Consider the following 14592-nt stretch of genomic DNA (forward strand, 5'->3'; position numbering starts at 1 on the left):
GATTTCTTAGAGACAGCTAGTTTAGCTTTCGCTCTCTGATCTCCATAACAACTCTAGGTAGGTATTAAACTGGGAAAAAATACTAAATTCTCCATGTTATGACCTTCTTGACTTAAAGTGAGTTTCGGAAAGATACTGTAAGCAAAATGAGACTGACTGTATTAGTAGATATCACTGGAGATAATTCCGGTCAGCACACGGTCATGAGCATCTCAGTGCAAGGACAGGACTGCCAGGGAGGGTGGCAGAGGAGAACAGCGTTGATCTTAAACACACAGAGTTTGTTTCCAGCAGCCCTTCGTGTCAGTGTGGGTCATTTTAGCGGGTGGGGATGTTTACTGCAGACAGTATCTTCCAAAAGAGGAACGGGTTGGTCGGAGAATGTCTCAACAGAAGGAGGCTGCTTAATGATCTTCACTGGACAGCCCTGGGTGTTTTTAGGGTGGCTGACTTCCACCTCCAGCAGAATGAGTTAGAGCTGGACACCAGCAAAGGCTGGGCTGCATCTGGGGGTTTGTGGCCTGGGGATTTCCTGTGCTTTCCAAACATGAGGGCAGTTTAGCCGGCTGAATCCACTAAACCGGGAGGAGGGTTAAATATGTGGAGGCTGGATGCATTTTTGGTGACTCCCCACCGGTCGACCTCGACTTTATGGGCCTTGTGATTGCCTCGGTGGAAGTTTTCAGCATGTGGGGACACTCGGCGAGACTGGCTGCTCGGAGGTGTCCCCAGAGACCCCGCCGGGACCGCCACGGGGGCAGCTGGGGCCCTGGGCCGGCCTCGGAGGCACTGGCCACCGGCAAGGAGAGGAGGGACCCGGGAGGTGTGAGGGGCCGGGAGCCGGACGTGAGGGGCCGGAGGACAGGGACCCTCCGGGGGCAGCCGCGCCATAGGGAGCCGGGGGGGGCCCCCCTCAGCGGGAGCCGGTTGTGACGGACGGGAGGACGTGGCCCCTCGGCGGGACCCGGTCGTGAGGGGTCTTAGGACGAGGTCGCTCAGGGGAAGCCGGTCGTCCGGGGCCGGAGCACGGGGCCCCTCAGCGGCAGCCGTGCGGGCGCGGCAGCCGGGGGCCTGTCGAGCTGCCTCCGAGGCAGCTCCCGGGCAGCAGCGGAGGGACCGAGGGGACGGCGCGGCCCCGCTCCTCCTCAGCCCCACGCCTCCCGCCCCTCGCCCCACTCACCGATCCGCGCCTCGGCGGCGGCTCCGGCGGAGGGCTGTTGGCTGTGCGGGGCGGCGGCGAGGACCTGCAGCAGCGGTGGCAGCAGCAGCGGGAGGACGGAGCCGAGCACCCCCATCATGCCTGGCCCATCGCAGGCGGCTGTCCCGCTCCCCCGCCCGCCGCCGCCAGCCCTCACTCCATGCCGCCCGCCCGCCCTGTGCCTCCCGCAGCCGCTCCCCGGCTCCGGCGAGCGGCAGCCGCAGCAGATTCAACACCCAGGACAGCGACCGGCACCGCCCGCCCGCCCCCCAGCCGGCCCCGCCCCGCCCCGGCCCGGCCCGGCTCGGCCCTCCCGCCCGGCAGCCGCGGGCTGGGGGGGGAGGGCACCGCCTCCCCCGCTCCCTGCCCGCCCAGCCCAGCCGCGGCGAAGGGCCCTTCCCGGATTGCGGGGTAGCGGCCCCCTCCTCCGGCGGGGTGAGGGCAGGGGCTCTCCCCTGGCCCCCAAACGGCCACGGGCCCTGACAGAGGCTCCGCCTCGGGCGGGCCGAGGGCCTGCGGGCGCGGCCCGACCTCTGCGGCGGCGGGCGAGGGGCAGGCGGGAGCCCTCCCGCTGGAAGGGTTGCTCGCTCGAATCCCCGCAAAGATGGCTGAGGATGGGGAGGGAATTATTCGGTGCGCTCGTTCCACAGACCTGTGTGTAAAACCAGTTCAGCCGCTGCCAAAGTTTTGTCCTGAAAAACGCGGTAGCCGGGTGGGTTCTCCCTGCGGCCTCATCGGGAGTCGTTTGTTTACCGCCATTTTTTTCCCCATAAAATTACTTGCCATCCTGAAGGGTTTCATGAGCCTTCGCCTCCCGCAGCTGAGATGTGTATATTTGCCCAGGAGACCTCCCCACAGGTGACCTGTTCGTCCTCCACCACCTGTCCCCGAACCAGTCGGCACTCGCTGAGAGGGAGCAGGAGTCTCAGGCACAAACCCACGGACTCCCTCCTCGTCCACAGGCTCTCATTTCCTCACAAACTCATGTAATAATATTTAGCCTTTTTCCCAGCAGTCACAGTCACCCAGACAGCTACAGTGAAGGTAGCTGTGCCCAGGTGGCACAGCTGCCATGCCTTCTGGCCTCCTGGATGCGGTTTCGAGCAGGACAGCCAGCTCCATGACACAGTGAGTGATGGCTGGTCCCAGCCCCCTCCATCACCCCAACATCTGCTCTGTGCCTCCCTGAAGTTTCAGATTCTCTTGATCTTCTTCATACTTGAGGTAAAGAGCCTTAACTGTACTCCCTGGCATGCTTCATCCCTGGCTTTAACTAGGTACAGTCATGACAGTCTCACACTCAAGGTATTTAAAAGGAGTGAAATTTGTAATACGTGAAGTGGCTTTGCCATACACCGGAAAACTAAATAATGAAAAACCAGAGAACAAACTAACCCTGCTCCAGCTGCTCCTCTTTGCTTACCTCAAAGGTGGCAGAGAACACAACACCAACGCGTCCGGAGCAGGACGGATGCAAGGAGTCCAGCCACCACGTTAAGACTGGCTTGGACCTGCCGTGGGGTGGTCACCAAGGCTGGGCGCCCACGTGGGAGCTTTACCCTGAGCTCTGGGCACGGGACCCAGATGGGAGCTCATGGAGGGTACACAGGGCACTTATGGCACCTGGGTGCCCTGACAGACAGTTGCAGACTTCTCTTACTCTCAGTTTTGCTCTATGGGAAAGGTGTGAGCCTCTGTGCTGGGGAAAAGGAGTCATGGCTTCTAGAACTGGTGCAAAGTCACCTCCTTTCCTTTGTGGTTAAAGTTGGTGACTCAGATACAAAAAAAAAAGGCAATATTTTGCTTGCTGGCCCAGGGTTTGCAAAAAGATTGGATGGTCTTTTCAAGCACTTCTGTCCTTGAAGTCTGTTGCTTACATCTTGCAGGGGAGTGGTTTCACTAACCCAAAAGGTCCTTTTACCTCAGGAAAATCAATTCTGACAACTCTGAAAGAAATCTGAGCACTGAAAGGGGAGAAACAAAAAAGGAGGGAAAAGCTTTCCATGGAAAGGACAAGATGAGAAATGAAAGTGCTGAAACATAAATTAGTATATTCTCATGGGTTATGCAAACCATCTGGCTTTAAAAGCTAGTAGTAGGAATGAGGGAAAAGGTCATCTGAATTAGCAGAGAACTGCAAAACAGCTGAAGGTAAGAAAGGAGCAAATGGCAGGCACAGCAAGAGAACAAGTTGTTCGTCAAAATACAGAATAGCAGTGGTATTACTGGAAGTCACTGCAGCTCTGCAATAAATGATTTGCGTAGCTCCTGTGAATTTATGATCAAATACTATGCAGATTTTAAAAGAAAATTAAAATTCTCATAGCCACTCCATGCAGAGGATTAGGAAAGTAATGACATTTGTTCAAATGCTTGTGAAGCAATGAGAAAAATCAAGAGAGAAAGGGCATTCAGCGAAGACAGGAAGAAATCCTTGGGTACACAAGGTTTGTAAAGACTGGAGTAAGGCGTTAAAGAAAGAGTAAGGAGTCAATTGGTAGGTGAGTTGGGTGTTTGGAAATGACTCAAGTAGCAATTGTCAGGACTGGCAAGCGTAAAGCATTCTCTACCTGGTTGTGTTTTACAGCTTCATAGCAGGCTGCACCTAGCAAAGACACACAGATCTGTCTTAAAGCCCCAGCAGCAGGCAGACAGAAGTCACTGGTATGAGGTATAATGAATTTTGTTAATGACTTGTAAAAACTGCAAGACTTGAGTGTGTGTGTAAATTAGATGAATAACAGTATCACAGTGTAAATAATATGTTATGACACATGCAGGTTGCTTGCTGGTTCACAGTCGTTTTCTCAAGACATTTCTCAGTGCCAAGGTTTTTAATAGTTTGTATAATAAATCAAGCATCCATGTTTAGGTCTACCAACCTTGTGAGGTTGTTTTCATTGTGGTTTTTATTATCATGTTTTCAATAAATTTCTGAACTGTGGAAAAAGAAATCCTAAAGGGTACAAGTAATTTGTGAAAATTACCAGAAAATCTAGAAAAATGACTACGTTCTTGAAGTCAAGGATGTTGTGAGGCTCAAACAAAACTGCAGGACTTGATAATTTTGAAAAAGGAGTAGAAGACGGTATCAGTAAGTTATTTCTGTAAGGGCATGTTTAAATCTTGTTGGTAAGGGATTTTAAATTAGTAAAGATACTGAATGGTGGCTGAGAATATCAGCTCTCCATTGCTGTGCCTGGAAGTGAACATGAGGTAATATGAAAATTTGGAAATTCTAGATCTGAAAATCTCAGCACAGTGAATGACCTATTGAAGTTTAGCGAGTCTTTAATTGCTGGATCTGAGTCTTTTTATGATTCTCATATAGGTGTGGCAAACATGCTAGGCCAAGTGAAAGAAGAGCTGGATAATCTATATGATTTTATACATATGAAAGATTTACATCCTTATCCATGGTAACCACAGCTGAACAGGAGTTTTTCGAATAAATATTTTCTGTTTGAAAATGCTGTCTTGTCTGACTAAGGTTTTTTATGAGAAACAGACATGTTTTAATCAAAAATCTGTTAGTAAGAGCCAGAAAAACATCAAGAAAGGGCCAGAAATGATCCCAGAATGGCTAACTGCCCAGCAGCCAGGACACCTGCATGGCCTGAGATTTTAAAGGTTCAAATTTTTGCTCTGATTGATTCAAAGACATGATCTAACCACTGGACAGTAAGGTCAGCCTCCCTGCCACTCTCAGTGTCACTGGACCATTCAAGATTAGATCGAAAGCAAACAGCCCTGCTAGAAAAGACATCAGTAGGCAGCAGTTTAGCGTGGAAGAAGCAAGAAGATGAGTACAGGATTTATTCTGTTTATTTAATGCTGTCTAGAATTAAATAGTAGGGAGAATTAATAAGATGGGAATTGAGTTAATGATGGAATTTTTAGAAATGCAAGAAGAAAAGGTGCCAAAATTACAGGAACCAAAGATTGCGTGGGGGTAAAAAATAAGATAAACATAGTATTCAGTTAAAGTAGAGCATAAAGTAGGCATAAAAATACACAAAGGGAAAATACTCTTAATAGTTATATACTTATAAGTAATTATGTGATATGAGTAAAATGTTGTAAACAGGATTAAAATAATATGTGATCGTTAAAGGCTCAGTATAAGGACTAGAAAACACAAATGTTTTCCTGTGTGCTTAGTCACTGAGGTCGTGTTTGTCAGCCTCTGCAGATTTGTTTTTTATTTACAAATGGGAATTATATTTACAAGCATAGGTACACTTGCATGACTGCAGAAATCGTACATGTGTATTTGTACAGGACAGAACTGCATGTTTCGTCGAAGGATCACAGAGCCCTTTGTCAGTTTAGCCAAGTATAAAAAAGAGCCTGAACAAAAGGTCAGTTCCAGCTCTGCTAGAAACAGTCTACCTGCATAGGTAAACATGCTCTTAAAAAACCCCAACCAAACAAAACACCACCATTCAAATTACCTTCTTAATTTTCTTTCTTCCTCTCATCCCCCCTCTCCCCACCTCCCCAAATCAAGGCTTCTGAGCATATTAATTGCAGATCATTTGTCCTGTTAATGGATCCAAAATCCACAGGGAACAATATCTACAAGGCAGTTTATGTAAGATTCAGTAACCCAGATACCTTGGCAGAGCTTTCAGATGTATTGGGGCGGGGGGTAGGGGCAAAAGAGGTGAGAAAGAGAGATTTGTGCTATATCCATGCCCAGACAAGACAGGACTTAGATGACTATATTATTTACATTTTCTGGCTCTAGAGGACATAGGTAAAATGTTCAAAGCCTGTAGGTGTGTATACAGACACAAAGGGAGTCTTTTGGAGGCTCACTGCTGTGCGTGTAACCTTCACCGTGCTTTTTTGAGGGCAGAGAGAGCTGGTTGAGCAACAGTAATCCTCCTGCACCTTGCTTGTGATTTGAGGACTTCTTTCAGAAGACTGTGAGAAATAAGGCTAGAAAAACCGTCTCTAGAGCCACATCTTGGAGTACCGTGGTTACAAGAGGAACAGTACTGATTGCCACTTTGCATATTGTTGGTGTGAGCCGTCATGGACTCTGGTTTAGGAGGCTGATGAGCACTGGACCCTCTTCAGGATGATCCGGCAAAGACACTCCTCGAACAGCGACTGCACAACTGTTCACACATTCGTATTCTGGAAATAAACATTTTGATTATATTTATTCATTATTATTGATGGAAAGTTTAAAGTGATAAGATTTTTTTCAATTACAGAGTGGATTATTGCAACTGTATTGTAGAGGTTGTAATAGTTCTTGGGATTAAAATTATCAAAAACGTTAACAGAAACTTTGCACTATGCACTTCCAAGTCTTTTATTTCATTTGTGTATGTTGAAAAAGGACATGCATGGTTATATAGCTCTGTGTATTCAACCCTTTCATTAAGAGAAACGGTATCACTTATTCCATGTACACATTTTTTAAAATATAGAATGAAAATAGTTAATATTTTAAAGCAGTTAAGAATGAAGGACTTTATTCTGCAATAATGAAAAGCCATCCTGTGCCTGAGACACTAAGTGTGTTTAGACGATGAGAGGCTGTGCTGAAATGGATTACTGAGAGCTAAAGTCATATAACTCTTTACACAGCAGTACAAATACTCACTTAAATTTTGATTTGGTGGTTGTATTCTACATTCCAGGACTAAGTTTATTAACAGAATAGAGAGTTCCTAAAGGGAGAAATCTTTAACTGGTGGAAAAGGTGTAGGCCCAGGACATATCAGCAGTGATTGTGGTCTTTCTTTCTCAGTTATTGAACATTTCATAGTCTAACTAAAAGTACTTGAAAGGATTTTAGCATTCAGTATTAGCTAGCAGAAGCTGTAAAACTAGCAGAGCCTTTGAAATTTTTAAATTAATTCATACTGTTTTAGCACAAAACAGTATTCATACAGTTTAGCACAAAACTAAATATTTGCAGGGTGTAGAAGATGTCGGATTGCTTGATGGAAAAGTGTGGTAGGATTCATTTTATGAATATCACAGCAGTTCAGGTGTATCTAGGAATAGTGTTTCAATGTGCTGTTGATTTCAGCTATTTTAAAGCCTCTTTTCTTGTTTCCCAAATTGTATTAGAAAATGTCTTTACTCTGGAGCATTCTAAAAGTTTTACTGTAGATATTTCTGCATCACTGAGGAGCAGGAGTTCAACACGGGGCGAGAAGAAAATCCTTGAGAACTGTGCAACTGTACAATTGACAGTTTAAAAAGGGAAAGGAAAAAAGTAGGTTGTTTTTAGTTATGACTAGTGAGCTGTGAGCTGGTCTTTTATTCCCTGTGCTGTAACTGAATGATAATGGTTTTTATGTGTTGCTGGGAAGAGCAGTTGGAAAGGAGCCTGAAATGGAGTGTTCAGGGGCTAAGAGATGAGCTGCAGCTAGAGAAAATTACCTGTGAGAACAGCAGGAGGTGTGACTTACGTTAACTGAAAACTATAAATGCGACTTACATTAACCGAAGACCTAAACATCTGTGTATGTGAGTGCTTGGTGCAGCGTGTTTTGAGCTGACTTGTAGGGCTGTACGAACCCTTGGTACCAGATCAGCCACTTACTTCAGTGGGCGTGGCAGTTTGGGCTTGCAAGGAAAATTTCCTTTTTTCTGTTCTGCTGGTTTGCTAGGGATGCTGGAGAGAGCAGCTTCTGTAAATGTAGGCATTTGCAGGTCTGGACTGAACCAAAATTATTTTGAGATTCATTTAAAATTCTAGCTGGCTTCTTCAAATACCACTTATGGCGATACCTACATTAAACAGGGTACTGACGCCGTGTTTGATGTAAAACTGATTGAAGAGAAGGAAAAAGTGGCATGAAGCAACCTGCGAGTAACAATGTACGGATGTGAAGAACCTGTGAAAAGCAGACCTTCGGTGTCTCAAGACGGGGATACAGTGACTGATGAACCCAAACTCTGAGGCCAATTCTGGCGTCTTTCTATCCAGTGTCAGGCTATGAAAGGGCATTTGGGCTTCACTGGGGGAGCGACAGCCTCTGTGAGAACAAGGTCACTGACGTGCACCCTTTTAAGTGAGAAAGCTTGATTTCTTGCTAATGCCTGCCATCAGCTCGGAGCAACATGCAATCTAAACTGTGACTTGCCTGTCTTGAAGTCACTGGAGACAGATTTCACAATCAAAACCACCTGAACTCCTACTGAGCTTCTTGGTTGTTTAGAGTTCTCAGCACAGCTGACAAACTCACTGTCTGAGCATACTGAGATGGTATATCCAGATTAAATTATTAGACTTCAGTAAATGTTTTGGGTTTTTGGTTTGGTTTTTTTTGCGATAGGGTTCTTGTTCTTAAAAAAAGAAAAAACCAGGTTGAAACCCCTAGGTGTGCAATGAATAATTAGATTTGGTTGCCATTGATCAAAGTTGGTTTGAAATGTCAACAGGGAGACAAATTTTTAAGTTAATTAGGTGCTTTTAATGGGAGGGAGTTCAGAAACAGTTAAAAAATTGTATTTGTATCCACCTTTGTTAATCTGTAAGATTTGATACTTAGTGAATGGATTTTACAACCAATTCCTTTGAGATACCCACTCCTCTTGTTCTCAATTAAAGGATGAATGAGATTACTGCACTCTGTCATTCCGAAGGAAAAGGCCTGTAGTGGATTAAAGCCGCTGGGGAGCTCTGGTTACGTGTACCTCGCTTTCTGTGTCTGACTTGAGAACCTGAACTCTGGTTCAGAGGGTGCTTAGCACCCACGACAGCAGCTGGACACAGGTGCTTTGAGGTGACAAGTACTTTACAATGTGACATCTCATACTGAGTTCCCAAAATTGATGGGCATTTTTTAACTTAGTCTCACCGTACCTTTGTAAAACGGTGATAAGAAAACCTACAGGGAGTTGGAAAGATTATGAATCGTTGTGAAATTCTGGGCCGGCAGTGAATAGCACCATAGTAACGCCATTGTAGAAGTAAATGGTTTGGTCCTCAGAGCTCGGAATGAATAGCGGGCAGCAGATTAAGGGTAGAGCTATATGTGGAACAACGAGTGGAGAAAAAGCACTGAATATTTGCTGTGTCATCTACAGCAAGGGTTTTGATTCATCCATAGACGCTTTCACATGTTCCATTTAAGGGAGGATCTGGTTTCACAAAGCGCAAAGTGCAGATGGTTGCATTTTCCAGCTCCTTGCTGTGGTGGCGAGAGGAAGTGTGGGACAACAGAGTCAAGAAGCCACTCGTGCTCCTCTCCATTTTTTCTCTCCAGCATGTCGTTCTCTCTTTGGCTGCTTATTGCTGAAGACAATTGCTTTTGGGTTAAGCTCATCCTCTCTCTGTGTTCTATCTGGGAAACATTATTGTCCTGCTTACTGTAATAGAGGCAAACCTGGTGGTGACCTAGAGGCTAGAATATTTGCTGTAGCTGTTGTATAACTATAAACGTGGAGTGTTGTTGAGAAATATATTGGGAGGAAATCTAGAATTGAACAATATGTTGGATATCAACTCAGAATGGAGCAAGGTCAATTGAGCTCAGATAATTGTCACTTCAGTTTTATAGCGTAATGCTTATTGACATGGGTTATTTTGAATAGAAAAAAAGATTAAAAAATAAATTAAGTGCATCATTTCTAGTGTAAAAAATTTAGAAAGTCTTGCTCAAGGCATTTTGATATCTCAGAGTGCAAGACTGCTTAGACCATTGCCCATGATGTGTTTCTTTTAAAGGAAGGTTACTGAGGATGTGCTGTGACCAGAAAAAAAAGAAGAGGGAAAGTTCACGGTAACGACAGCTGAGGAAAACAACGTTGTTTGGACTACACTGAAATTACATTATGTGTCTATGTAAGTACAAGATTATGTTAAGAATAGTCATAGGTTTGAGTGAAACTATTAAAAGCTGAATAATAGAAGAGACAGGAGGCTCTTTTTCTGTTCCAAATCACTACTTTAAAAAGCCTTCCCTTTACTCTCTGTTGTAGTTCAGAGTGTTCCAACAGAGCATCAAAGACCAAACAAAAACGCTTACTTGACTTCTCAAGGGAATCTTCCTCCTAGGCTGAGCATTTTCCACGAACTTTTCTGCTCCATATAATAGAGCTTCTACTGTAAATGACTGAGTGGGTTGAGTCATACGGAATTATTTCCTTATGCAATAGTGTTAATAAAGGCGGATGCCCTGCTATTGGTAAAGCCAAGGAGTGATTACCAACTTTCAAAAAGCTGGCCACTATTGCAAAAAATCTTACTATTTAAAAATCCATACCTCCTCATGCCATCCTAACCTAGTCAGCCTCTTTTGCGTAAGAAAATTATGATGAGATTTGTGAGTTCCTCCCTCACAGGCCCCTGCGTGCTCACTAGGAACTACCTAGAGCCCAGCCTGAAGGAAATCCACGGCCAGGAGAGGAAGTCCCACCTTGTGAAAAGGGAATTTCTCCAGATGATTCATAAGGCAGAAGAACAAGGTTCCTGCTTTGAGGTTTATGATGGATATTTAGTATTCTACCATTAAATCTATATTACCAATGAAAAAAGGAATATCACAGTGAAAAAGTGGCAAAGGTGCAAAATTCTACTGGCAAGAATTACATTAAACACAGCTAGAAAGAATACTAAGACAAAAATAAGCTTGTAACTGGCATTTCCTTTCATTAGCAGTTGAATAAAATTAGAGGTAAAAGAGCTATCCTAAACTGGAACTGCAGCAGGAACGCTGAGAGCGAAAGGGATGAAGATGGTCTTCAAAACAGGTTTGTGAAAAAAGAATTCTCCTCTTCGCCCTCACCATAACTACAAAAAAAAAAAATTCCATATATATTTTTTTCCATAAAGTCAGCTTGTTCCCAAAGCCAAAAGCATCACGCCTCTGCAGATGTGCTAATTGCACAGGAGTTTCATCAGCCAGCACAGAGCACTTTCTAATGTTGGATCACATTGAAACAAGCCTGCTTCCAAGCATTTGATCAATGGATCGTGATACACTGATAAATTAAAAACGGCAAGCTAGATTCGCTGATCTCTGTGCACTGCTCAGGCAGTGTAAGGCTTTATGATCTTAACTGGGAAGATAAGAATTCCCCAGAGGCTGGCTGACCTGTGGTGGATGGCTCAGGAGCCAAATATTGCTGTCGATGCCAGCGCAGATCAAATCAAGGAATCAGGAGGCTGTAATCAGATCCCTTGATAAATTCTCTCATTTTCTTGCATCAAACAGTTCTTCATTTCATTGCAGATGGACTAGTTTTACGTTCCTTCTTTTTCAGTCTTAACATAACCTTAACTTTCTAAATTCTGACAATAGCAGACATCTGAAAAAGTAAAAAAAAAATAAATCTGATAAACACTGAAAGTTAGTAACCTCACCTTTATCTTTTTTTTCATTTAAAAAATCAGACACTTTGGTCATAGATGTGTAGTACACCACGTGGTATATGTCTCAGACATTTTTGCTTCTGTCCCTGAGTTTGAATATTGTTGCAGGAATCCAGTGTGGATTGAAAGACCTGAAGAAGACAGGCTGTTGTGGTCATCAAACCGTGCACTCCCCTAGCAGCTCCTGCATGTGGGCAAATTCATCTGCTCAGCCCGGTGACTCGCTAAGGCCCTTGATAGAAACAGCTGCCACTGTAAACCAAGTATTTCACGCGTAGTGGGTGGACAGCCACATGAGAACAGCCATCCTGCAGATCAAGAGCAGTGGTCTGTGAGAGGGAATCTGAGGACAGAGGACGAGAGGAAGGTAACTATTTTTGACATGAAGGATGGTCACTTTTAATAAAGGACAGCTTTTAAATAAAGGACCAGCCTTAGAACTTGTCTTATTGTGGAACTGAGAAAATACTGGGAGTAAAATCTTTTTCTTTGTTCTGTGTAATAATAGTGTCCAATCTTAGAGAACGATGTAAGAAAGGACACAGCTTTTGCCATTATGATCAGCAAAATGAGCTCCCTCTGTAAAAGGAGCTTTTCCTTCAATGGAGCGGTGGGAGAGCTTCAGTCACGCTGACATTAAACAGCCTAGAGCAGGAACTGGATTCACCTCTGTTTTGTTCTGGTTTGGTTTTATGTACTCTCTTAGATGGGTCTAACTGGATTTCTGGCTTCTTACAGATGCTGTATTTTTCCTTTAAATGCTATTCTGAGAAAATAAAGTTCTAATACTTGCCTTTAATGAGCGCGGCAGGATTTCAGGAAGGTCCTTGCACAAAGTCAACATTTCTTGGTAGTAAGCTGGTACTCAAATACCATTTTAGGCAATTGGTAAGTAAGGATTGTCACAGTAAGAAACAAAAGAAAAAAAATGCCAAATCAATATTCTTTATTCACATGAAAGTTGAGCTAGTACAAACAGTTTATATAAGTATTTAATAATTACACCAAGAGATGAGAAGCATGTGCCGTTACGCGTGCAAAGAACCAACAAGGAGGCTGGGCTGGCTCTATCCTGAATGTCCTTCGATGTAGGCATATGGCTGTACAAGATTCACCTACCTTTCCAGCAAGAACTGCTAAAATGTACCTACTTAAAATGTAAGGCTTTCCAGCAAAGCATCTGTTCCTGCAGCATATAGAAGAATTATTAACCCAAGACAAGGATTATTATAGAAATAGCAAGCTGGGTAAGGAACTGATTGAATGGGAGAGAGAGATAGATGAGGCTGAAAGGGAATTACTAGTGATGGCACCTTATTTAATATTTTCATTAATGATAGTACAAAAATATGCATAAACTAATTAAATTTGAACATATATTTGAAACTGGGATAAAGTTGACAGCACTATCAAACAAAGGACTAAAATTTTACATAGGAAAAATTCATTAATGTGAAGTCTGAAGTAATATAAGCACCATGAAATGAGTAAGTGTAAACTCATCTGTTTGAGAACCAAGTTATTTTGCTGAAAACAAAGTGGTCCTCTGGTTAAAAAAATGACACAGGAGAAAAGGGTTGGTAACAACTTCTACTTCCTAGAGTCATAAGCAGTAAGAAAATAATGGTAACAGAACTCCTACCGCAATACTGTTTTTAAAAATGCTGACAGATATAACAGAAAGTGAATTTCCACTGCTAAAGTTTCCTCAGTACTAATGCGTACAATTTCTGCAGCTTTTTAGAACCCTGATGTGGAACTGAACAGAGACAAATGACCCACTGTTATTAGAGAAGACTAAGGGCACATTTATGCCGAACACCCTAACCCAGTGAAAATAATCCCAATGATTGCTGAGTAAATGAAAGCTAATTCACATAGCTTTTTGAAGCCTAGGGCTGTGCCTGGGGTCATGCTGAGACAAGCAGCAATACAGCTACACAGAGCCCAGAAGTCTTATCTGAAGTAGATTAGGCAAGATCTGTGCCTGTTCGCAATGGCTTAATGAAACTGAAGAACTGCTGGCTGCCTGTGGGAAGTTTTGCAACTGTTCCTGAAAGCTGCCCTTGACCAGCTAATAGCCAAGATGGAAGTACTTCTGAAATGGGCAGCTGCTGCTGTAGGTTCTCCTAGCACGGCCATGGCAGGACGCCGTACAATGGTCTTGGCTCACAAGACACTGGAGCGGATCAGGAAATCGTACTACAAGGTAGCGGGCATGTCTCGTGATTTCACCTCGTAGTCATTATCATAAGTGTACTTTGCTAAGCATTTATCAAGTGAGGTGAAAGATTTTATCAAAATTAGGCCCTCTGATTTCCTTCTGTAAGTGAGAAGACCTCAAAGCACTTGATAGCAGCAGCACACGTGAGTTTAAGTGCAAAGTGAGTTGCATCTATCATGGGAGTAAACAGCAGGTGCAGGGCGGGCTTTTTATTTTCTCTGGCAAGTCTGAAAGCTTGTGTGCTTGGATCCATACCTGCAGACATTTATTTGCTAAGGAAGAAGCTTGTGAGCTTCTCCTGGTTCCTGTGATAGATGGAAGACTGCTGGGCTTTGTTTCCCAGCCAGACAACAGAGGAAATTAATACTGTCATCCAAAAAGGGACCAAGTTCCTACAAACAAAGTTAAAACACAGAAGATTACTGCAAATATTTTAAAGCTATTGCTTTCTTCAGTAACACTTATACTGCATACATATGCCTGAAGGGCAGAGCTGTAGGCATGCCACTTACAGATACAACCGCCACTAGAAAATTCATTCTTCAGTTGTACATTAACAGTGACTGCCAATGCAAGTTGCTCAAAGGAGTATCTTCGAATGGCGTTATTTTGTTCATATCTCAAGTTATTTTGTTAATCAAAGTTTCTTGAAAAAGCTGAACAGATCTCAAAGGATTTGTCTTTTAAAATTATGGGAAGTTCTCAGACATACATAGAGTTAGGATAGCTCAGCTGGCTGAATATTGAGCTTATTCCATAACAAAAAACAAAGACCAACCCCTCTCCTTCTCTAGCACGTCAACAGCACTTTCAATTAATAAG

The 14592-nt window shown here is 43.8% G+C and overlaps 1 protein-coding gene across 1 annotated transcript in view; it reads right to left on the minus strand.

Moving 5' to 3' along the window:
- PTPRN2 (protein tyrosine phosphatase receptor type N2) overlaps window positions 1-1313 on the minus strand; it is a 668183-nt gene extending 666870 nt beyond the window's left edge. The window contains exon 1 of the mRNA XM_086741882.1: window positions 1181-1313. Coding sequence (XP_086598008.1) covers window positions 1181-1298 — 118 coding nt within the window. The 5' untranslated portion in view covers window positions 1299-1313. The remainder of the gene's footprint in view (window positions 1-1180) is intronic.
- Between the last annotated feature and the right edge of the window lie 13279 nt (window positions 1314-14592).

The sequence above is a fragment of the Chlamydotis macqueenii genome, chromosome 2 (assembly GCF_036417535.1).
Source record: "Chlamydotis macqueenii isolate bChlMac1 chromosome 2, bChlMac1.mat, whole genome shotgun sequence".
In the NCBI taxonomy this organism is placed as follows: domain Eukaryota; kingdom Metazoa; phylum Chordata; class Aves; order Otidiformes; family Otididae; genus Chlamydotis; species Chlamydotis macqueenii.